The sequence below is a fragment of the Pezoporus occidentalis genome, unplaced genomic scaffold (assembly GCF_034315485.1).
Source record: "Pezoporus occidentalis ecotype Australia unplaced genomic scaffold, CSIRO_AGI_Poc_V1 ctg243, whole genome shotgun sequence".
Lineage (NCBI taxonomy): Eukaryota > Metazoa > Chordata > Aves > Psittaciformes > Psittacidae > Pezoporus > Pezoporus occidentalis.
The window spans coordinates 640398-666094 of NW_026914319.1; the positions used below are offsets into that span (position 1 = coordinate 640398).

General features: G+C 38.3%; 1 protein-coding gene across 2 annotated transcripts in view; it reads left to right on the plus strand.

Annotated features, from left to right (window-relative positions):
- The window catches only part of PALS2 (protein associated with LIN7 2, MAGUK p55 family member), a 64495-nt gene extending 39298 nt beyond the window's left edge, over positions 1 to 25197 (plus strand). For both annotated transcript variants that reach the window (XM_062622550.1, XM_062622549.1), the window contains exons 3-12: positions 536 to 688; positions 8977 to 9129; positions 9621 to 9848; positions 10993 to 11124; positions 13023 to 13122; positions 13674 to 13742; positions 14773 to 14934; positions 17340 to 17542; positions 17947 to 18075; positions 20923 to 25197. In XM_062622550.1, the coding sequence (XP_062478534.1) occupies positions 536 to 688; positions 8977 to 9129; positions 9621 to 9848; positions 10993 to 11124; positions 13023 to 13122; positions 13674 to 13742; positions 14773 to 14934; positions 17340 to 17542; positions 17947 to 18075; positions 20923 to 21099 (1506 nt within the window). In that variant the 3' untranslated portion in view covers positions 21100 to 25197. The remainder of the gene's footprint in view (positions 1 to 535; positions 689 to 8976; positions 9130 to 9620; positions 9849 to 10992; positions 11125 to 13022; positions 13123 to 13673; positions 13743 to 14772; positions 14935 to 17339; positions 17543 to 17946; positions 18076 to 20922) is intronic.
- Positions 25198 to 25697: the final 500 nt, after the last annotated feature.

Sequence of the window (25697 nt, forward strand, 5' to 3'; positions counted from 1 at the left end):
AGCTCAACCTTCTGATAACAGCATTCTTATCACAGCCCAGGATATTGTTAGCCACTTTTGCTATAGACTTCAGCATTTCCTCTGTCTATGCACACTTCCCTTTAGAATTGGCTGTTTTGCAGATGTTTGAATGAGAAGACACTGGGGAAAATGCTGCTCTCATGGACTCTGTTTTTTTCCTGAGCAGATCCCATAGTTCCTTTTTTGTCCTCATTCTAGAAGGTGTACTTGTACTGGGTTCTGAAGCAGAAGAGATCTGAGGTGCTGTACTGTTCAGTTTGGTGTATATAGCATAGAAGTGATAGGAAATCAGGACATACAAGCATCCCTAACAGTTGCTGCTTAAAAGTTTGTTGGGTCACATAATTAAACATGCAAAATCCTTTGGCAGTTATAAAAATAAAATACACAGATATATATGTGAATTTTCTGGCTTCTCTGCTAAAAGTTGCACTGAGAAGTTATTGTAAAGGTGTAAAAATTTGAACTACTTTGAACTTATTTACAACGTAGTCTCGTATATTTAATCTTACAGGCTCATGAGCGACTGGAAGATTCTAAACTTGAGGCTGTCAGTGACAACAACCTGGAGCTGGTGAATGAAATTCTTGAAGACATCAGTCCCTTAGTAAATAAAGATGAAAATATTGCGGAATTGGTTGGAATACTCAAGGAACCTCATTTTCAGGTGACACCTTTTTACTGTTTATTTCCAACATACTGTCTCTGTGTCCACATATAAATCTAAGAATAATAATGAGACAAAACCTGAACTGTAGCAAGCTTTAATATATGTGATTTTACTCCAAATGAAAGGCAAAGCAGAAGCCATGTGGGGTTAAGAATGAGCATGATTTTATTCTTTGATGTTACTTCTAGAATATCTTCACCCATTGTATTAAATTCCACTGGAGTTTCTGTTACAAATCTTGGAGAAACATTTACTTCCTGTATGACTGTTGTTCCCATAACAATTCCCTCAAGGCTTCATCCTTAGCATTTCCAGGTGTGCTCAGTTCCTGGTAATGACCATTCTGCATTTCAGTTCAGCTGCTGGCATTTATACTCAATGTGTGAGATGTACAGTTTGCAGAGTGAATGAGCGTGATTCTTCTATGATGTGATCTGCACTGCAGCTTGAGACTCTTCATCCCTCTCAATGTTGCTCTGATTCAGTGAAGTTTTGACTTATGCTTGTCAGAAGCAGATGTTTCTCCATAGCTGCCATAGCTACCAGCTTCCATACTGTCCCTTGAAGATCAGGGTTTGTAAATCCTTGGTAGATTCTGGACTTTCTAGGCAGGCTTCAGCTGACTTTAGTATTTAGCTGTAGGTATACTACAGAAGAACGTAAGCAGACCTTTTGCCAGGGTATAAATGTGCTTCTGGTAAACAGGTATAGAATCATAGATTTATTCATTTATTTGTATATGGGTTTAAATACACAATTTTTTCCTAAATTTTTAGTTATGCATTATACAAACATAACAGTGAGATGCACTACTGTTTAACATAGACACTGAAAATACTGTCAAGCTGTGTTGTGGCCTGTTGGAAGAGAGAACATTTTTAAGAGCTCAGCTTCTGAGGTGATAGCTCTTCTGAGTGCTGATAGTTCCTTTACCTCTTTTGAAGAGCAGTGCCTTGGTCTCCCTTGTGCTCATATTTGCCCAGAAGGGCATCATAGCTAGTGGTTCAAAGACCCTTTGGAGACTAACTGGTGAATAAACCTGCTAATCAAGTCTTTGATCCTTAGCAGAAATTGGCACTGGAAAGGGGGAGGATGAGTTTGAAGAAATTCATAGTTACAATGCAAAAAGATTGCAATTGAGGGCCAACTGGTGCACTGACAGATCTGACAAAGATTCATTGTGTTAGATAGAATCATAGCACTAAATGAACTAAAGCTGACAAGTCAGAGGGTAAATTGAAAAAGAGCTTGCTGGAGTAGACTGACTTTGAAGGACACTGTAACAATGATCTCTGGAGAGAGATGGCAAAGACCAGAAACCAACTGTGCAAAGAATCTTTGTGGTGGAGACTGGAGACTGAGATCAAATAAGAATTTTAATTAGGCTGAGTGGTCAATACTGAGGCAAACCCAGCATTCATTCCTGTTCAGTGGTTGTATTAACAAGGAGGCACAATATGAAATGCACAACATGCTGCTGGTGTCGGTTGCTCCATTAGTTCAGGCTTAAGCTACTTATACATTTAATTTGAAAGTTACAAAGTAGCTGGTGAGCAGAAGTCCCAGTATTTCTGCTGTTTCTTGCACGTTTTTTGTTGCTTGATTTATAAAGAGCATGCTTGGAATTGCATACATGCTGCATTAGCTTTACAATTCTGTTCTGATCTTTTGATAGTGCTTCCTAATTGCATCTTAAAGGCCCATTTAACAAATCTCTCTTCTGTTTTCCATCTTTGTCCCCAGCAGTAGACATCTAGCACTGTAAGGCTAGGATAAGCCAGCAATGATACCTTCCAAAATGTTTTGTGAGAGTTTAGTGATTTGTTGCTCAGACTTCTGAGTGAGGAATAGCATTATCTACCTGTGGCAGTCTATTCCATCAGCTTGTTCAGTTGTTTTTTTAACCTCTGTGGTATTCACAACATCACCCATCCGAGCGGCTGTTTTGTTTTTGAGACTGTTTACTCTCAGTTTTACTTCATAGCCCCTTGTTCCTGTGTAGAAAGTAAATGATCAGTTTTTCCTAATCAGCTTTTTTGTGTTAACTTGTGATTTCAGAGGCCTTGTTGTATACGTATGTCTTTCTCAAGTAAATAAAAAGAAGGGAAGCAAAGCTGTATAAAGTTTTCCAAAGTAATTTACAGCAGCATGGATTTATGAAGTGGTATAGTAATTTCCATTGCATATCCTACTCATTGCCTAAAAATTCCTAGTAGTTTGTTTGCCCTTTAACAGCTAGTAAATAGAATAGCGTAGTTCAAGTTGGAAGTGACCTACAATGATTATCCGACTGCCTGACCATTTCAGGGCTGACCAAAAATTAAAGGATATTATTAAGGGCACTGGCAGAGCATGGGGCTCACAAAGTCCTTGGCCAAACCAAAACATCGCTTGTTATCATGTGAAAGTAAACACTGCACTACACCAGCTACCAAGAAGGGGAAAAAGGTATGCTGAACCCAGGCATCAACCACCTGACCATTTCTGACCAGAAATTAAAGGATATTATTAAGGGCACTGTCTAGATGCATGTTTGACAGGATGGGGCCACCCTCTCTGGGAAGGAAAGCAGAGGTACCTTTAGGCTCAGTAAGCATAGAGATGTATTGCTTTTTTGATTTTGTTTTGTACTGTTTACGCCTCTGAGATACCACTTCTGAGTCTGTCATTTAATAGGTTAAATTAGGATGGTGTTTTCCCTTGCAGCCTGTGTTGAATTTCATTTGCCTTGTTCTCACTCTGTTGTTCATGAGGTGCTCCTGCAGGTTACAGTCAGTTGTTTCACTCCTTGAATAGTTTAGCAGCCTTAGCAAACCCTGTCATTTCACTTCTCATCCTCATTTCCCAGATCACTTACCTGACATGTCAGTGAATTGGCAGGTGTAGAACTGAGCCCAAATGCCTGTGGGAAATCCCCTGGTGACATGAATTTTGAAAACTGATAATACTCTGTTCCTGGCCCTAATTTTTCTGTCTTTTACCCACTTGAGAGCCTTACTGCATATCCAGTAGTAGCTGTGCTTCCTTAAGACTTTGATAAAGGAGTCTATCAAAGGCCTTTTGGAAATTGATCTGTATTATCAACCATAACTGCCTTGTTGCTATGCTTGGTGACTCTTTCAAGGAACTTAACTAGATGTGAGAAGCATGACTTTCCTTTTTAAAGCATGTTGGTGCTTCCCCATGATACCTTTTGTACAATCATTCTGTTTTTATGAAACAACTTCTCATTTGTTTAGTATCAACATCAGACTTCCTGGTTCACAGTTTGTTGACTCTTCCTTGGAAACCAGTTTAAAAATTCATGTCATGATTATTGCATGCTATTAACAAGATTGCATGCTGCTTCTTTCAGTATCCTGTTGGGTAAGTCATGGATATGTAAGAAAAATAAGCTATTTCTAGAGCTTCCTACTTAATTTGCTGCAAAATCTGGATGGACCATAAAGAATTGGTTACAAAAGAAAAAGCCTATTTGATGGTTATATGCTGCCCTGGAGAACTGATGTAACCTTCACTCTGTCAGAATTAGAATTCATTAAAAAAAAGGTCTGAAGCAGCTTTAACTTTGGTTTTGGGGTTCTTTTTAATTATTATTTTCTAAGTGCCTGTTGTGAGGCCTTTAGTCTCACTTGCAGAAACAGTGAGCAGTTTTGGCCACTGTGTACAGGCAAAAAGCAGCTATCTGCTTGCTTTTTGAAACTAGATCTTAGGTGATTCGGTTCTGAAGCCTAAAGTTAGGATGTACTTTTGTGCTTTTGTTCTCCACCTGGAGGCAGGCAGCAAAGATAACTCAGGTCGAAGTAGCAGTGTTGTGATGAAGTGTTTTTATTTAACTGATACCATAGTTATGACCACTCTGGAAGAGCTTCTAGGACAATTTGCAGACCAAAGTGTGGATACAATATTCTTTCTAAGGCTTGAGGAGGCTATATGTCTGTCTCGGAAAAGGAAATAGAAAATGAACTAAATAGTCAAGAATTAATCCTTTCTGCCTCATTTGGTGCAAGGAGGCATGTTCCAAATTCTGCAAGAGGGAGCTGTAAGGAAGAAAGAAAAAATACAGTGTCACTTGTAATTATAGAAAGTGTAGCTTGCATCCTTTCTCCAGTTCAGTAACTGTATAAAGAAGCCACCTTGACGTCTTTTAAAATTTCACAGACACTATTGTGTAACTGGTTTAGAGGCTAATTCTGTATTTTCCAAATGAATGGTACCACTTTATCACAGTGTCACCTTAACAGTTGTAACGCACCTCAGCATAAATGTATGAAATGTGGTATACAAGTAATGAGTGCAACAGCTTATCTGAAGATATAATTTAGTGCTGAAAATACTGAATCATGGAACATTGGAGAGGGACTGGCTTCTGGAGTGCAGGGCATGTATGGTTATACTGTTGTGTTTGACTGACTGCTCCTCCCATGACTCATTTCTTGTTTCATTCCTTTTTCTTCCCTTCCACTTCTTATCCTTTTTAGTTTTAACTGAACTTCTCAGAGGTCAAAATGTTGGAAGATGATAAGTTCTTATGAGTTTCACAGTATTTATGTCTGGTCTTCATGCCAGTATGTATTAAGAGCGCACTGACACATGCAGTGCATAGAAGGGGTATAGCAGGTCTTACCAGCCAGTAGCTGGAGAGCAGGAGAGAGGAGTGGCAAAAGCCATTGCCTTGAGAGAAGAGGGAGGAGCACTGTTTGAGCGGTTAAACCTGCAGAGGAGTAATTTCTGCTGCTTATGAAAGAACTTGTTCAGTTACTTTCACCTTCCCAAGAATTATACATGCCATTCATCCTGAACAGTAGAGGCTGCTGAATCTACTTCATCTGAAAAAGAAGCCAATATTTTCTGCTAATAGTAAGCTTTATAATGGCTAATCATACCTTTTAAAAAGTTCCATTTAGCAAAGTGATTTTAAGTTGCCTCCTGGACAGATCTTAATTTACAGGGTTATTTTCTGCACATATTCATGCCTCCTTACCAGTCCCCCAGATTTCTCTTATGATCTTAAATGATTTCCTCACTTTTTCAGAAAAACCTTTAAAAATGTCATCTTTTTACATGTACATTAGGGGCCTGCAGTTTATTTATTAAATTCTGATATTTAAACAGTGTTATCAAATAAGACAAGCCCATGTTTAGTGCATAAAGGAGGAATAGAAATAAAAAAAGTACCTCTGAGGCCGGAAGTGTTAGGAAAGGAGTCCTGAGTTCAAGACCATAGAGTTGTTCTGCTCTTGTGTATTCCCCCCACCCCAGCCCCCAGTTTGTAATTTATTTGTTCTGATGGATCACAGAACAATTTCTGTTGGGGAAATAATTATGATATAGGGCAGACAGTGCTTCAGATCATGTAGAGATGGAGCTGAGAATCTTTTTAGGAAAAACAGATTCTGAATTTGAGCTTGGCTTCAGCGCTGTAGAGAGCTTTGGATGTTTAATGGTTCTTTCTTTACTGAATTTGAATTCACAGAATCATAGAATGGTTACTTCTTAATTATTTTTTTACCTGTCAAATAAGTACAGCAACAGAAAACTATTGTAAAGAAGTTGACAGGTTTTAAGTTTATAAATGACTTTCTGACAGTATCTTGCACAAAGGAGCCATGCTGTCTGCCACAGGACTGTATGTCTGTTGTGCAGTATGCCTTGTGATATGCAGAGAGTTCTTCTAAATGTCCTGTCCTGGCAATATTGCTATTTTTTCCATGACAATCTTTCTGCAGTTACTCAGTTTTGGATAGTCAGCTGATCCTGTTTACATGTGCAGCATGGAAGAAACTTTGAACTGTTTTATGGTTGTTCATTATTCAGTCCATGTTGTTTTGCAGACTTCAGCAGTGGTTTTATAAGCGTTCCAGCACCAGTATGAGAAAGGTCAGATTCCAGAGGAGCTCTGGAGCTGCAGGAGCACAGGATATCACTTTTACCAATACCATAAGAAAGAAACAAGTGAAGCTTATGCAACTGCATTTCTCAGATCACTCAGCCGTATTCCTGAAATAAGTACTGAGTGACGTAAAACATTGGAGGGCAGTCCAGCAGCAGCTAGAAACACATAGCCCTTGTTGCCAGGTGGCTTTGTTTCAGTGTCCTTCAGGACTCTATGCTGTGACCTGGTAGGCTAGAAATAGTCTCGTAAAACTGGTATGGTATCCTTGAGTTTCAGAACTGAGAGTTAGGTATGGGATGGTAAAAATTTACCTATGTCTTGCTTTAAGGAAAGCAATGAACTATTTTACTTAAAGAAACCATTTTATAATCGTGGGCAGCAGTGTAGGGTCCTTGATAGTCTTTCTGTGACTCAGCCATCGTGTAAAGAGCAGGGTAAAGATTTTGTGGTTGAGAGATTGTTAAGTAGTAATTGAAGGAATTCATGCTTGTCCATAAAACCGAGTGAATCAGTCGGATCAGCATATGGAATAGGATTAGATTTAAGAACTGAAGAATCTTACAGAGCATGTTAATTTTAACAGGATGACAGAGACTGTTAGTTTAGTAGCCTGTTTTGACTGCGGATCAGATGATAATCCATAAATTATATGACCACTACGTCAGGGAGCTGTACAGGCATGGTTAGGTGTAAGGTTCCACAAGAAATCTATTGGTTTGTGGCCAGAAAGTTTGGGAACAACTTGTTCTAGCATGTGATTAAAAGAGAATACTGGTAGTATCATACTGGTGTATCTACCTGTTTTTGTCAGTGGCACTGTGTTAAAATGTGTGCTTGATGTTAGTTGGTTTCATGTTGGGAATGTAGAAAGATAAAAAATGCTTATTGCAAACATTGGCAAATAGAGATCTGTTCTTAACGGTTTCTGGATTGGATGTGTCTTGGATAATGAAGAATTAGAAATTGCTACCATCTGACAGCTGCTTGATTTAAATAAATGATTGTTTTTCATGTTTAATTTGATTTGGTTTGTCCACAGTATCAGAGCTGCCACAATAAGCAGCTGTCTTTACAGTCTTAATGGCAGGGGCAGAATCAGTGAATTCTCCTTCTAACCTCAAGTTCAAGTATCAGCAGGGTCATTGTGTGATGGGCAGATGACAATGACTGTTCAGGTTTGTGATGTTTTGAGGACTTGCATGTTGAGGTTAGCACTAAACTAATATGGTTGCACAACTTTTAAGTTGGAAGTGGCTTACAGAAGGATAGAGCAGACTGCATAGCAAAATTATTAATTTTCCTAAATTTTGCCTGCTCACGTGCTCTGCTTTCTAGTAGTTTGCTGTCTTCCCCTGGCATGTGCATGTCACTATCTGTGATAGTCCCTAATCATGTCTTCTCATTTTAGCTACTTATTTCATACCAGTCAGTGATACGACTTAAGACTGTATCTTATCAGGTCACTGTCTGAGACAAAACTATGTTGTTTGAAGCCTAGTAGACATCTCTTCCACTTGCTTCTTCTCCTCTTCCTGCATCTGTCAGTGAGAGTTCTGCGCTATAGGAATCTATCTACAACTATCATAGATGGTGGCTATAGGAATCTCTTTTCCTCTTCTAGACAGGAACTGTCTGATATTGCTTTACTTGTATGTATTGTCTTATAAATCTTTTCTTTAAATTTTAAAGTATCTCTTATGAAAAAATTAAGTCTAAATTGCGTTGTCTTCCAAAGATGATTATTTTTATTTGTATCTCCTCCTTTTGCTTTGTATTTATGTACAGGGACTGGGGAAAACACCATTAACTACAAGGTCTGAGTTCTTGTCTTCCAGAAAGTGAATTCTGTCAACGTGGATTCATTTGGTGCTAGAATTCTGCCTTGGCTTTATGCAAGCAGAAATCACTCATTCTGCAGATTGCTAGAAATCCTTGCATACCTGTAATTATCCAAATTACTGTGGAGGAAAATTTTATTACATTAAGTACAAGTATCTAATGATGAGTTATCTTCATTTTTTTTGCAGAGGGTTGTTTGTTTACTTTAACCATTTGCTCAGATACTGTCTCATTAGGTGGAAAGCTATTTTAGGTACTCCTTTTTCAATCTTCTCTGCAAGATCACATATTCCTCACAGATTCACGGCATTTCTTCTATGCTTCCTTAAGAAGCATTTGTATTTCCAAAAGAGAGCATATTTACCAAGATAATAGGCTTATCAGTCTGTGTGAGTACTTGTACGTCAATTTTTGCTCCATTCCATGTGAACTGAGAGTTTTATGGTCTGATCCCAAAAGCGCAGATTCAGTGGTTATTCAGCACTAAACCCTTTTGGAAATGGTTATATCATGGTTTGAAAAAAAGTTTTTTTTTTCTGTTCCTTTGCAGTCACTCTTAGAAGCACATGATATTGTGGCTTCAAAATGTTACGATTCCCCTCCTTCTAGCCCAGAAGTCAATAATTCTTCAGTGAACAACCAGATTGTTCCAGTAGATGCTATTCGTATCCTTGGAATTCACAAAAGAGCAGGAGAACCATTGGTAAGTCACTGAAGATATGTGTGTCTTGAAAGTCTAAGTGAAAATGTTTTCATGTGCCTGATTTCTTGCATTATGTTTTAATTGTTTCCATTATTATGTTATGTAATTTAATGGGTGATAAGATCATTATTGAGAAGTTGATACAAGACTATATTCGTTCTTTTAAAGAAATTATGGGATGGCGAGCAAGCAGTCACAAGGCTGAATGACTTGCTAGGATGACTGACTAACACAATGTCCCTTTTGGTCGTGGTACAAAATGACAGGATTGCACGTAATAAATAAAAGTTCAGTCATATGAAAAGCTTGTCTGAAAGCCCTTTTGTGTCACCTGATGCTTATCTGTGTATTAGGAACTCTTACACTGTAGTAACTATTACTGTCTGGTTGTATTGAGGTAGATAGAAAAATCACATGGTTTTGCTTGAGATAATGGTAAAATGAAATGAAATTCAAATGGTGGTAAACTAGCTGTCACATACCTCTTTCAGGGTGTTACATTTAGAGTTGAGAACAATGATCTGGTAATAGCACGAATTCTACATGGTGGAATGATAGATCGACAAGGTCTTCTGCATGTAGGTGACATTATTAAAGAGGTGAATGGCCATGAGGTTGGAAACAATCCAAAAGAGTTGCAGGAACTGCTGAAAAATATTAGTGGCAGTGTCACTCTGAAGATTCTCCCCAGCTACAGAGACACTGTTATTCCTCAACAGGTCAGTAGCACATTTCTAAGTTCCTGTCAAAAGATTATTTTAAGATCTTTTAATTATTTTATGTATTTAATGCTGGCAAGAAGTCTAAACTATATATACCTGTATTCACCTTTAATTACATTGTGGAAGCGGGTTTACTCTGTAGACTGATACCACACCTAATATCCCTGCATAAAAAAACTTTATTAGTATCTAAAACTGATGAGCATTTATATACGACATATAAGTCGTGTTTCTTTGACATCCAGTGACCTCTGCTGATCTAGCCACACTCACACTAAACATGCAGTGAACTGCATGTGTTTATAACATGATCAGTGTCCAAGTAATCTCTTTCGTAGTATTCAGGAACATATGGAATTCAACAGCTGAGTTTGAACTCCCCAACTTAAGTAGGAGTTTGGATGGTGGCAATTCCTTATCCTTCTGTTGTTGCTGTAGGGTGTTGATTTCTCCACTGCAGAGGTAACTTGTACCTCTAAAACAAGTCCTCTAAGCCTCTGAAATACCATATAAGACACTCCTTCAAGTAGTGGGTCTAATGCTTGTGACTGTAACAGACTATGCCAGCACTGAGTAGATGCTGAGGGAATGTGCTGTATTTGAGGCAGGTGCGCTGCTTCCTTTGTTCCCCAACCTGGTAGAAAAAAGTCAAAAGATGTTTCCAGTCTGTTGGTGCATCTTGATTATTTCTTCATCTGCATTAAATTTGAGTCTTAAGCAGTCACATATCTTGCTTGATTTAAAACACTGATTTAATGGCCAAATTAATTCTTAAGATTCCACAAGCCTTGAATGCAGTGCTCACATTCTGAGAGTTTTTTAAATATTTTTAAGTAATTTAAAGTCAGAATACTAATTGAATTGCATATACTGAGACGCAGAAATGAGTGTTTCGTAATACACTGTCCAAATAGAGCAGTTGGGGGGTTTATTTTTATCATGAAGCTCTTTCATCCAAGGCTTGCACTGCTGATTATTCTACTCTCTCAGCTGGTATATGCCATTTTTTTCCACAGATTGTATTTTACTTGCCAAATGCAACTTTGATCATGTCTAACTGTAGGTAAAGACATTATTTCAGTTTAACAAATAAGAATGCATTTTATAATGTTTAAGCTTTGTAAATTTTTCCCCATTTCAGGTTTTTGTGAAGTGTCATTTTGATTATAATCCATATAATGACAACCTCATCCCATGCAAAGAAGCAGGTTTGAAATTTTCTAAAGGAGAAATTCTTCAGATTGTAAACCGGGAAGATCCAAATTGGTGGCAGGTTGGTAAAAAGATTAAAAAGTAAAATAAGAACCCCCTAAAAGCTTCAGTAGTTGCTGTAATAGTAAACTCTTTAAATGGTGATTTTCTTCCCTTTAAAACTAGATATAAGAAAAAATATTTACATTGCAATCTAATTTCAAGCTAATATCAAGATATTAACAGTTGAAACACTAGAGAAAATTGAATGGTATAAATTGTAACACTCATTTTGCTATTACTGCTTTTTATTTGTCTTTGTTCTTGTATCATAAGCCTAGACATTCCACAGTCGGTTTTAAGTGGATAATTTCTAGCTGAAAGTCTTAGGTTGACTATGTTAATTGTAGTAAGCCTTCCCTGACAGCGACTATGGAAGAAGTGAACCCCTTCCTGAGTGCTCAGAGTTGAGGAGAGAGAGGGAAATTAACCCTGCAGATTTGAAGAGGAGTGAGAATAGCTGTTTGAAGAAGCTCTGTCTTTTATTTCTGCGGTGGTGGTCATTGTATGTGAGCTGTAACATGCATGTTCATAATCAAAATGTTTGGCACTATTTCAAATATTAACAGTTCATCCTGCTTTAAGGTTGTATTTCCTCATTCAGTCCTTCAGTAGACATGTAATCCAGTATTTATGCTGGTTTTCATTTTTCCAAAACACTATACATACAATTGAACATCATCAGTGCCATTGAAAGTGGGATTAGTGAACCTTTAGGACACTCTTCTCAACCAAGATACTCAAAATTGCAAGTGGCAGTGGCAATCTAGGCAAAAAGTTTAGCGTTACTCATTTCCCTTTCTACCCCTTAATTGCTCACCCTTTGCTAGATAACAAGCCAAACATTACTTGAGAGCAAGAGATGCATGACTTCTTTAAGAGCTACAAAAATATCTGAATATACATCAACAACTGTTGCTGAATTCTGTTGCTTGTCAGTGAGAAGTGTGAGGGAAGGCACAAAATTTCTTACTGCCAAGTTCATTAGTTTCAATTAACTCTGTAGTAGTTTGACATTTAGCTTACATGCTGTGTTCTGTATTGCTTTTCAAGTCCTCCAGTTGTAACTGGTGGGTGCCGATGAGAAATAAATACTCTATGGGTAGCAAACATGAAATGCGTTAAACCAGTATAGTGTGTTGCAAGTCCTGCTATGCAGATCGTGCCATTGGAGAGAAAAAAATAGTTTTTCCTTGTGTTTTCTAGAAATGCCAGACTGTTACTGAAAAATTGCTAACTGTAAAATACCAGTCAGTCATAGGTAAAAGGAAATGGTTCCTGATAGCAAGAGACAGGCTAACCAGTTATGGAGAAGAAAAGTGTACATTTCATAATTGTGTGTTTGTATGTGTTAAGCTTGCTGAGAATTGAGCTAGCCATGAAATTACTTTGTACAGAATCTTAGCCAAACATTCATTACTAGGAATACTTCAGTTACTAAGATTTTAAATCTCTAGTTAAGTGCAAAAAGCTTAAGGCATGATTAGGCATGTATTAATGACATTGACTGTTTGTGAAATGACTGTTAATAAGCTTCACTGATCCTGTTTGGAGCAGCTCGAGTACAAAATAAGTCTGCAATGTACTAGAAAGTCTTGGGGTTTGTCACTTGAGAGTTCAATGTCTGGAGAATTCCATTTTGATGCCAAAGGTTTACGGCTATAGGAGCTTACTAACTTAATGGGAACCAGTAATGAAATGTATCTGTTTTATTTGTTTACTGAATTTTAATACTCAATGGGAGGACACTGTTACTGTAAGACGGAATACCCAAATCTGAGTTTGAATTTCGAAGTGTCAGTAGTAAATGTATCGATACCATCTTTGGGAAACATTGGCAGTGTGAAAGTCAGACATCATTATGTCAATGAGAAAAATGCTTCTCCCAGCTTACCTGTGTTTTTTCTTGTTTTCCCCCAGGCTAGTCATGTCAAAGAAGGAGGAAGTGCAGGGCTTATTCCCAGCCAGTTCCTGGAAGAGAAGAGAAAGGCCTTTGTGAGGAGGGACTGGGATAATTCAGGTAAGATTTAATGAATTTCAGGGGTAGATTTTGCTCCATCTGTTATGCTTCTCCTGCTTTCATACAGACTAGAAAACTGCTGTGTGAGAATACACAGAATGTTGCAAAATTATTGTATTTTGGCTTTGACTGAAAGACAAAGGCTGAAGCCTATGCTTAGTCTTCATAGGTACACGAACCGATTTTGCCACCTGCTGATGAAAAGCTAAGTTAGGTGGGAAAGGCCATTTTATTATTATTATTTTTTTAAAAAGCTCTTTATTCTGTTTTTGTAGCATAAACTGAAAGTTAATAAATTAAACATGTTTAATTTATTTTTTCTGCTATTTTTTACAAAGCTTTCTAAGAAAATGTCTTCTGTCTTCAGTTCTTACGATACCATTTGATGTGAATGAAAATATATGTGATCTTCTGCCCTAGAATATATAAAAATCTATAAACTAGTCCTTGTACATTTAATTAATCTAATCCTGCATATGTTCATGTAAATAAGTGTTGGAAGAAGACATTCAGCTAGAATTCTGAGTTTGTCTCATTTTTTTTATTTCTAGGGCCTTTCTGTGGAACAATAAGCAGCAAAAAAAAGAAAAAGATGATGTATCTCACTACAAGAAATGCAGGTATCTCTTAATATTACATATACATCAGAGTACTTTAGCCTTCTGAACTTGCGGAGTCTAGAAGATCCAAAGCTGAAAGAATTGCAGTAAAGGATTTGATTATAAATTTGTTTGATAGATAGTTTTTATGTTTTAAAAGCAGTAATGATCAGTGAGGATATGATGGTGCTGAGTATACCTTTTGGTAGGTGAGGGTCAGAGAAGAAATGTTTTTTACAAAGAGGAAAAGAAGTGAAAGCTTTGCTGCCAGTAGGTTGAGGGATGTGATCCTTCCCCTCTACTCAACATTGATGAGGCCACACCTCACGTGAACTGGGCTCCTCCTCAGTGCAAGAGAAATATGGATGTACGAAGATGATGAAGGGACTGGAGCATCTTTCCTATGAGACGCTGGAAGAGCTGAGTCTGTTCAGCCTGGAGAAGGCTCAGAGGGATCTCATCAGTGGGTATAAATACCTGAAGTGAGGGTGCAAAGAGGACATAGCTAGGCTCTTTTCAGAGAAGTCCAGTGACAAGACCAGAGGCAACAACCAGCAACACAGGATGTTCCCTGTGAACATCAAGAAACACTTTTTCCACTGGGATTATGACTGCGTTTGCCCAGAGAGGTTGTTGTGTCTCCCTCTTTGATGATAACTGACAGCTTGCCTGGACATGGTCCTGAGCATGATTTCCAGGTAGCCCTGCTTGAGGAGAGGGTTGGACCAGATGCCATCCAGAGATACCTTCCAACCTTAAGAATTCTGTGATGCTGTGAAGGCTCACCAATTCTTGATCAGTTTTCCCACTGTGGTCAATCTCAGACTTTCTCACTGGAAGTAAAGGTAATAATGTGACTTATGCTGTCCATGAAGGGGTAACTGTTTTATTCCCATGCCAATTTAAAGTAAGAAAGCTTGCGTCAGAATTAATGCCCTTGGAGTACTATTTATATTCACATATGGTTTGTTTATATATAGCATGACTGCTTAATTTTTTTTCTTACAGTACTGTCTGGGTGTTAATTGGTTTTGTACATTTCTCAATGTAGAATTTGATCGTCATGAAATCCAGATCTATGAAGAAGTAGCCAAAATGCCTCCTTTTCAGAGGAAAACGTTGGTCTTAATTGGGGCCCAAGGAGTGGGACGAAGAAGTTTGAAGAACAGGTTTATAGTACTGAATCCTACTAGGTTTGGAACCACAGTGCCATGTAAGTTGCCAGCACTCCTATTGTAGTATTGTACTATGAGTCTGATTATCTGGAAAATACCTGATGTTTATCCCAGTGATTCAGGGTAGGAGGAATTTTGTCAGAATATGAAAGTTATGTAGCATGGGAAAACAAAAGGTTCTTCATCTTCTCAGGCAACAGAGCTAACATATGATGACAGTGAAAATATTTGTCACTACCAGTTAAATGTTACTGATGGTGCAATAAAACAACTTTGTATGTGCAGTGTTTCAGTCTGCTAGGTTTCTTCAGTGCTGGTCACCATCAGTTACTGAGAGGATTCTAGAAGTTCCTAACACTCTTCTGTAATGAACAGCCAGTGGAGTTTCTCAGGTGTGCCATGGAGTTTTCCATCTGTAGAAGCATCCTTGGCATTATAAATTGTTTCTTTAGTATCAGAAATGTAGGAAAAAGCAACACTTCCAATAAAACTGAAGTGTGTGTGGTCTCCAAGATTTGTATGGTACTGTTATGTCTTAATACATCTAGCCTCAAGCACATGGTCTTTCTTATTTTCTTTCTCTCCTTATCAACTTCAGAAAAACCCCTCCTCTCTTCCTGAAGCATTGTTTTCTTGCCTTCTTTCCAGAAGGTTACTTTGCTGATTCGCAAGATCTTTATTTCTTTAATGCCCCCTCCTGTTTGCTGTCCAGAGACATCCACCCAAGCCTCATTATTATTCTCCTCCTTCCAGCTGCTTTTCAGCATTTCAAACCCACTCTTTTCCCTTCAGTTCTCAGTGGGCAACAAGTAGATCTGATAACGGGGAGGAGGGAGAGGTCTGAAAGATATATTGTGCAACATGAGAGAACTGGTCTGTCTCGTTTACTGAATCTCTCTAGTGCCAAAACTGGCACTTAGAATTGCTATGTGTAACTGACAACAAGTTTGACTTCTGTTAATTTTGTAAAAGAAATCCTCCTCTGGGAATCTTACTACTTCATACTGGCAAAATAGGAAGAAACTTTTTACTACCTATAAAATTCCTTATTCCCTTTTTAAAAGCCTTCAGAATTATTGTTTTCCCTAAAATACTATATAGATATTTAAATATATGTAAGTAATGCAACACAGTGTTAAAATGCTTTTACTTGGAGCTCTTGAGCACCCTTTAAGGGCATTAAATTCCAATTTAGTAATCTGACAATTTAATCATGCACATGCAGTACACAGTTTATTGTATATGGAGTCTTTCACTATATATATCTCCTCTCTCTGTCTTCCTCCCCCCATATATATGTGTTACATCTAAACATACATATACTGTTGTATGCTATAAACTGGTAAAGCTCATTCTTCAAAATTTGTCTCATACTGCTATGATTTGTTAATTGTATTAACCATTCCAGTATTAATCTTTGTGTAGAATATTGGCTAAAGCCTAGATGTTCTAGTAATTTGTTTACTGCTTTACTACTAGCAGCTTCAGAAGATCATTTCAACCAAGTTTTCAATAATAACAAAGCTGATAGGAATTACTGGAAGGGGGCGAATGCTTTCCACTTGTATCACCAAGTTGCACCAAGTGATGGTTGTCACCCAGTGGTGATACAAGTATTACAAAGGGAACCACTCACTGGAGCACTTAATATATTTTAAGAGTTCAAGTCTGATTAAATGCAAAGAACGGATAAATAACATGGTGTTAGGACAGTGAAGTTGGTAATAACCTGATACTTCTATTTTATTTACTTTCTTTTCACTTTCTTGCTTAAATAACACGTGCACTGCACAGTATGGCCAATACCCAAGAGAGCTGCTAATGTTTTACTTAAAAATTGGCTTTAATCTCTGCAGTGAATTCACCTTCCTTCAAAGGGTAAGTTGTCCCAGAAAGCAACATTAGCTCGCCTCCATTCATTTTCTGCTGCAGTGGCTGTGTTTCTTCTGATATTTAAGTTAATTTCTTTATAGCTAGCTCAGGTAATTCTGCCCTGAGTAACAGGGCAAATACAGTGAGCGAAGTTATGTGCTGAGGCTTGGGGGGGCAGGACAGTGCAGAGTTTGATGTGTGCTCAGTTATTTTCAGAAGTATATTTGGCATTTGAGAGTTAAGCTTTCATCTGATTCTGAGTCACTTTAATATTACATTAAGTGAATAATTCAGAAGATGACATTAATGAGTATTGTATATGGTGTGAAGGAGTAATACAAAGGAAATAGGCAAATGGTAAGCAACATATAGGAAAAGAATAGAAATAAAGGGAGCAAGAGGGGCTGTGCTCAGTTTTGAAACTTACATCAGAATAATTAATTGTATATGAAACAATTATAATTGTATGTTAATATGTATTTTACTTTCCCTAACAGGCAATCCAGCCTCATATTTGTATTCCAAATGCAAAAAGAAAACATTCAATTTGTATTTTAAATTTGTTGTTTAGTTACCTCACGAAAGCCCAGGGATGATGAAAAAGATGGGCAAGCGTACAGATTCGTGTCACGAGCTGAAATGGAGATGGATATTAAAGCTGGCAGATATTTAGAGCATGGAGAATATGAAGGAAATCTTTATGGCACCAAAATTGATTCCATCCTTGAAGTTGTTCAGACAGGAAGGACCTGCATCTTGGACGTGAATCCACAGGTATATCATTCATAACGCTATACTGCAAGTGTAGGATTGTAGTGTTGAAGTGGTGTGCCTTTAAATTTGAAGTCTTCTTATGTGGTTTGAAGATTACAATATCAACTGGATTCTTGCGTTTATGGCACTTAGTTGGAATGAGTTAGGTGGAAAAAAGCCAACAAGGATTCTGCTTAGAATGGGAGGCTTACAGAGTCATAAATAATCTTTTTAGCCAAGGAAAGAATGATGTTGAGCGTTTCAAAAAGCAGTGTAGGAGTTTCTGAAATAGAAATAGGAATCGTCACTTATGTGTTTCTGCCTATTGTAACAGACTGGTTCTGCAGTGCCCCTTAAGTAACGGTGATGTGTGGTGAGTCATTCTCAAACTTCGGGGTTTTTTTTTAATTCTTCTTTGCTTCTAGGCCCTGAAAATACTGAGGACTTCTGAATTCATGCCCTATGTGGTGTTTATTGCTGCTCCGGAGTTGGAGACTCTGCGTGCTATGCACAAGGCTGTGGTAGATGCTGGAATTACAACCAAACTTCTCACTGTAAGCAGATCACTTCACATTTAGTTTGCTCTGAACAAGATGTTCTGATATTATTATTTTTGGATTTTACCTTTCATTTTAGGTAGAATTTGTTCTGCAATGAATGTCTTTAAGAAAAGTAAGGCAAGGCTTTTGCTGATTACTTAGTAGAAGTTAATCAAGTACTATGTGTAAGGCAGATTGCTTCTTTCTTAAAAATAGACCCCTTACAGAAAAGCGTTGATTACAAAAATTACTCATCATGTGTTCTTTGTGAAGTGTCACCTTTGATTATTTGCAGCAAATGGGAGATATTTGATGGTGGGAGTTGTTCTTTTATGTAAATGTCTTTCCTTTACTTTCCACATCTTTCTCCCAAAAAAAGTTTTCTTTGGGTTTGTCTTGTAATGTAGGTGTGCTTTAAAAATGCAGTCTGTAATCCTTAGGAAAGATACTGCAGCCTACGTAAAGAAAACAAACACCCACAAACAAAACCCAACAAACAACAGAATGCAACTAGGCCTTGTTTCCACTGCTGCAGCAGCACATGCTGCACTGAGAATGCCTGGGAGCTGCTGGAACAGGAACTGTTGAACAGCTTCTCTTCCCTTTGGGTTCCTTGGATTTGTTATGTAAAGTGAACTGGCACATTTTATTCCTTAGATCTTCTCTCCTTTTCTGAGACACTGTGTGTAGTGGAGAGAAATGAGACATGCTTCCTTGGTGCAGCAAATTATAAATACTCTATATGGACATGAATTTACCAGCTGCAGGACCAAAGCAAAAAAGCCAGACTGAGCAGTTAAGGAGTAGTACCGCTTCCTGAACTGAGAAAAGCCATGGTTAGCTGGCAGCTCACAATACTGCTGCAGCTTAGTAACAATATCTTGTATAATGCTGACAAGGCATTCAGAGCAATAAAAACAGGCTGGTGGTTTAATTTCCACTAAATGAATATGGGATTTTTAGTCTTACTTCCTTCTTTTTTTTTTTTTTTTCCCCTTAATTTCTTCTTTCCTTCTTTTCAAACCTGTGAGATCCCATTCTCGTAACCACATCAGAGATTGTCACTCCTAGTTGTGGATTCTGGCTATTACAGATTCTAGTATCTGTGTGGATGCTCTGCCTTTCCTCCCTGCTCCATGTGAACCCTGAATTTTGCAATGCATCTACAAGGATGATGGTAGAGGGCTGGAGCACCTCTGCTATGGAGACAGGCTGAGAGAGTTGGCATGGTTCAGTCTGGAGAAGAGAAGGCTCTGGGGAGACCTTAGAGCAGCTTCTAGTACCTAAAAGGGGCCTACAAGAGATCTGGAGAGGGCGTGTAGCGACAGGACAAAGGGGAATGGTTTTAAACTGACAGAGGATAGGTTTAAATTAGACATTAGGAAGAAGCTCTTTACTGTGAAGGTGATGAGACACTGGCACAGGGTGCCCAGAGAAGCTGTGGCTGCCCCGTCCCTGACAGTGTTCGAGGCCAGGTTGGATGGGGCTTGGAGCAACCTGCTGTAGTGGAAGGTGTCCCTGCCTGTGGCAGGGGGTTAGAACTGGATGAGCTTTAAGGTCCCTTCCAATCCAAACCATCCTGTGATTCTGTGTTAAGAAGGCAAGGTTAAAACTGTCCAGACAAGTACAAAAATAATTCCCTACACTTTCTAATATTTGATTCCCTAAGGCACATACTTGCCTCTCTTGTCCTTATGAATAAAGAGTATAGTTACATTTTAAATGTACATTTATGTATCTTTATGCATTCTAGATTGTATCTGTACTCATGTAGATAAAGAGTAGGATTTCCCATTTCATCTTTGTGTACTTCCTGAACAAGTGAAAAACAAATGTCATTTGTATTATTAAGTTTATGTTATTATATTAAGTATTATGTTCTGCTTGCTAGTGGGTCTGTCTACATTATTTCTAGCATCCTAAACCATTCTATTGCAAAAATTGTGGCTGTTGCAGTGATACGTTTGCTCATCTCCTTCATTTACTGGGAAGGAGAGGCTGTTCAGAAGCTTACTTTTTCATTTTGCCTTTTCTGTTTACAACTGTATCAGGACATGAACATTTTAAAAGAAATACTGTCAAGGGGACAAATCTCAGAACAGCTTAGGAAAAAAATGGCTTTTGTGCAGAAGTGCAGAGGAATTTTCTAAGAATGTAGGACTAATGGAACATAAAAAAGTGCTCAGTGACAGTACTTCATGAAGGCTTTGTAATGTAGGGATATAAAGTCCGTGTGTAGCTCATGTCAGAACTTAAACAATGCAGCAGTAGTTCACACATCAGGATCTGACATCAGGTGAGCAAGGCTGAAATGTAGCCTCTAAAAGCTGTAGGTATTCTAGAGTTTTTTTCTACTAGAAATGTATCTTTCAATGTCTTTTAACTTCCCACTAGTTTAAATTTTTGACTTTTTTTGTGCTTTCCTTGGAAATAAAATGCACAAATATATCTACATAACTGATGGACTCAGTCATTCCTAAAGCATCACTTTCATTCTGATTGAATGTCAGTTGCAGATACAAACTGATGTGCATCATTCATGTGTGTCTATTGACGTGCTTAAGAATTGCCAGATTTGCAAACATTTGGTTGTCATATTTAACATTATTGGCACAGCTCGTAACTTTTTCAACCCTTTCAATATGTTTTAGCTAATTTCTGTGTGGATTTACTGTAAATGAAGACTTCCTTAACTATTTTTTAAATATATTCTTTAAGTAGTCAGTTGTAGGTAATGAAAGGATACTTCTTGCATGTTTATAACGATTCACCAAGGTTTATGTTCTCAGTAACCTGTAAAACCTGCTTGATGATCATGGAGGTCTTTTCCAACCTGGTTGAATTCTCTGATCTCTTCACCAGGACACTGATTTGAAGAAAACAGTGGATGAAAGTGCACGGATCCAGAGAGCATACAACCACTATTTTGATCTGACCATTGTAAATGACAACCTAGACAAAGCCTTCGAGAAGCTGCAGACTGCTATCGAGAGGCTGAGGCTGGAACCGCAGTGGGTCCCAATTAGTTGGGTATATTGAGGTTTCCCAGGAGGAGCTCAAGTAACAAATTCAGCTGCAGCAAGACGCTGATGCGATGTGTAGATACCGGCGATGACTACGGCACCTGTGCATTTTTACTCTGTGTATATTCCAAAGTACACTGTTCTGAATTTTTATAGAAATGCTGAAGGGAAAGTGTACTTAAATATGTAATTTATTTTAATTTTTCTAACTTTTTACAGGTAACCTTTCTATTCATATCACATGAAGGAAATGCGTTTAAGCATTTTTTCTATGTTTTGATTTAGTACCTTTGCCTTTTTCATCTAAGAAACTTTCAGTCATTCACTTCAACACTTACATCTTGGTCTTACATTTTCACTGTGATTAAAAAAAGGATACTTGAAATAATATTTTGTAAACCTTGTTAACGTCAGTGTTCAACCAGTCAAAAGTCTATAGCTCTTATTAGGAAAGAACTCTATAATTTCTTTGGGTTTTTTTTTTCCTTATAAAATAATAACTTCATGGGAGCAGAATTTTAAGTATTAAAAAGCAGCAACAAACACACAGCTCCATTGCTCCAGCTTCTTTCCGCTTAATGTTGGTGCATTCTTGATGTTTCACAAATTCTTTCTGTCTCTTGATTTTGACAACTGTTGTGTAGGTTCCCTTACATGCGTCTCTTCAAATAACGTAAAGCAATACCTTGCATGCTGCTTATGAGGCCGTTTTGGAGAGCCAGCCTGTTAGCCTGTTGTGGCTGAAGGACTGATATTAGAAAGCTGGTACACAGGGTAACTCCATGCAATTGGAATAATGGGGAAGTAGCCTGGGAGAGAACCTGGTAACGTGGAGCCTTGTAGAGTGAAGCTTAACATTTAGGAGTATTTATTCACATTGTGAAAACACATTGCTTAAGAAAAAGGGGGGCATTTTCTTTTCTTAGGACATTGTTTGATATTTGTATGGTGATCTTTGGCTTAATTTTCTGTGCTAGCCAGCTGGGTTCTATATTTTTGGAATATTTGTATGTGGTCAACTGCTGTATTTTTAGGAGCGTGATGTAGTAGAGTTTCTGTGCTTTTTGTTGCATTGGTTTTAATTGCATTTTTAACGAGCTAGTTTGTGAATTGGAAGCTTACTGCTAAAAAGCAATGATGTTGTTTGTACCTTTTTGTTTTACAACATACTTCCTTTTGTTAATGACAGGTCTTCCCTTAGTAGGCTCATTGATACAATTCACATTAGGCTCAAGTTCATTGATCAAAACTTATGCTGATGTAAATTTCTGCTTAATAAGAACAAAATGAAAATGTAGCTCATTGCTAAGACTAGCTCTTTTTGTGACCCTATTTTATATTGTAATGTCAGCTGTTGTATATAGTAACATTCACCATCACTTACCAGATTAGGTGTCTGAACTGAAGTCATCTATCTGTTTTAATTTCTCTTCCATCTGGTGACAGGCACCTGGCTTCTGACTTCTTTCTCAACACCAAAGTGTGACATGGAATGCTATTGAAAGGCAACTTCATCAGAACTATTTCTGAAGGAAAAGAGGCTTAGACATTGTAAACCAGTGTTGCTTCCTGGGGCTTTTAAAGACTTATGTGCACAAGGAAAAGAAAAATGGAGTTGATGCAGTATTGGAAAAGTGTCAATCTCAAACACCCCTCCAGACAAACACCCGTATACTACAGGTGATTTTTGCAAAGCCTATGAAGTTGGTTGCTGCGGGGTAAAAAGGGCAAGGAGGGCTTGAGATCTGTGTGTGTGGAAAACATTAGTTGAAGCTGTTTATAGCACAGGTAATCCTTGTGGCTCCTGGTACTGAGATCTTGGTCTCTCAGAGGGGATCTGAAATTCTCTGAGGAAAACTTTGTTTTATTGTTACATTTTTCAGGATGTGTTTTCCTCTGGTTTTGTTTAAGTTTGGCAAAGCTTTTAAATGTGGCACCAGCATGAGACTTTTCCTTTCCCAGGAGACATGTTCTGTGATCCTATCACTCAGAGGCTGCTTTGAGAAATGGATTGAGTGTTGTATGTAGCAGCAACGATAGCAAAGCCATTGCATGACTAATGATTTGCTCTTGGCACTATATGCTAGACGTGACTAAACTGTGTTTATTTACTGTGGAATAGGAGAGCTACGTATGCTGTAAATAGGATGTGCTGTCTGGACAGATACGATGCCTTTTACATTACGAGTTAGAAAATACTCTATATGTGATGCCAAAAGTGGGCTGAGCTCACTCTTCCCTAATGAACAGAATGAGAAGATTCCTCTGTTTCCACACCGTAGTACTTTGTATTGCAACTATCACTTATTTTCATCCCTTTTTTCCATAAATTTACTTAACCAGATGAAACACATGAAACATGGGCACCAAGGTTTAGTTAGGAAAACCCCTCTGCTCCTTCTGTTTCCATCCCAGGGAGAATATTGTTACAAGAGCCTCCCTAGTCAGCCATCTCCAACCAGCCATGTATTTGTTAAAAACTAAAGCTTTAGCTTTTGATGCAGGTTCCCAGTGTTTCAAAATCCAGCACTTAGCAGAGTGGAGCCTAGTGGCTGACCATTTGGTGGTGGTAGTGTAGATGCTATTGGGAAGTACCATTCTGAAGCAATAGGAGAAGATGGCTTGCTTAGGTTGCAGGCAAAGATCATATCAAAGTGTCTGCAGGTTTTAACTGGATGTCCACATGCAGGTTGTAAGGGGAAAATCCTCACCTAAACATCACATTCCTTGCATGTATCCATTAAACCTTGAAAAGTGGGAGTTCACATTGGCAGTTTGTAATGTTGGGGGGGGAAAGGGTTGGTTTTTTTGTGGTGGTGGGTTGTGGTTTGGTTTGGTTTTCAGCAAGATCAGATTTTCATCAGGTATTCTGCTTCCTTTGTCACTACCTGGTGGGATGACTAGAATGAGAATTAATTTAAAACAGAGCATTCTTGGAGGTTCTTAGAATGCTGGTGCCGTTTCAGGCATCTACACAACAGTCAGGGTACGCTAGAGCAGGTGTTAAGAGATCTGTGCATTGTGCAATTAGGAGAGAAAGATACTGAAAGGCTGACTTTGAGCAAAGGACAATTATTTCATGTAAGAGCTGTCTGAAGTGTTTTGGAGGAGTTAAAATAATTTCATGTATATCATTCCGCACTAAACATTCATTTTCCAGATGCGAAGCAGGAGACCTTTTTAGGTTGACTGTTAATGATAACAATAGGTGTGTCTGAGCGAGGTGAAGATGCTGCGAAACATTTAAGATATGTGGTATGTATCACAAGATAAATATTTCAGTAGTTTAGAGAAGTAAATTATCAAATAGTTGTCTGTGTATATGTATGTATGTGGATGGTAAAACAAAAAATGCTCATGTCTGTTACCACATTACAAAGCTACCATGACTTAACCCAGAAATGTTACCTGCATGTGAGACTTTAGAACAGGTACACTTCTCTACCTGGTTTATTGTGTTTACTAATGTATATTTTTCTAAATATACAGATATTTCAATCTAAAAATTCTATATTTACCTGTAATTTCTATCTGTTTTGGACAGTGCATGAGGTGCTGTAAAATTCTGTACATATAGACTGATAGAAGAAATGCTGTAGTTGCCCTGTAAACGAAGAGTTTCACATAAAAGTACAGTTGGTATGCCAAGACCCGTAAGTTATTTCCTTAAATGCATCAGAAATTCCCTCAAGTGTGCACCAGTCCCAGCTTCGATGTAAATACTTCGGTGCATGTGTACCCAAGTGATTTCCTTGCCGTCTCTAAAAGTTACACTTACAGGTCTGCTTTAGGTTCTACATCATGTGGCAAGATGCAGTCAAAGTTTAGTGGGATAGCTATAATGGCATGTGGCATCTTGCACAGATTTCTAAGGGTCTTGTCTTTGGAGAAGTTCTGCAAACAGCAAACGAAGGTAAAATCGGAGCAGAACCACAGACCCCAACAGAGGCAAGGGAAATCAGATTTGTAACCCATGCAGTATCCTTAATTTGTGCCATGTTCTCCCATCGGGGCAGCTCTGTGTACCTGGACGTACAAAAGCTTTGTGAGGCAGGATGGCAGATCAGCTCATCACTTCTGAACCTGTATTTATATTAAACTGTCACATCTTGGATAGGCTCAAAATATGACCCTTTGTTCTTGAGCTTCTGTTACAATTCTAATTCATTGCATCTTTTGAAATCTTACCTAAATACTTGCTGTATAGATTGCCTCAGTATTCAGGAAGTCATCTGGGTTTGGTTTGGTTTTATTTTGAGGCAGGTGATTCAGAATAGGTTTTTTTTTCTCTTTGAAATGCAGACCACTCCTGCCTAGGTTCCCCTTAGAGCCAAGCTTGCCTCTCCACTGTGCTTAAGGACCAGTGGAGAGTGATCACATAGAAGGCACCACTCCAGAGAGGGGGAGATGTGGGTTATTGTCTGTTCTTATGCAGGAGCTTGCGGCTTCACTCAGACAAGCTTTGAGGCAGCTGCTGTTTCTTGGTACATCCATCATGCCTACCACAGCAGACTCCCTGCCGCTCGCTGCGCCTTTAGGTGCAGCTCTCAGCCCAACTACAGGCGGAGGTTGTCTGCACCTACCATGTAGAGATGTACAGGCCCTTTGTTTCAT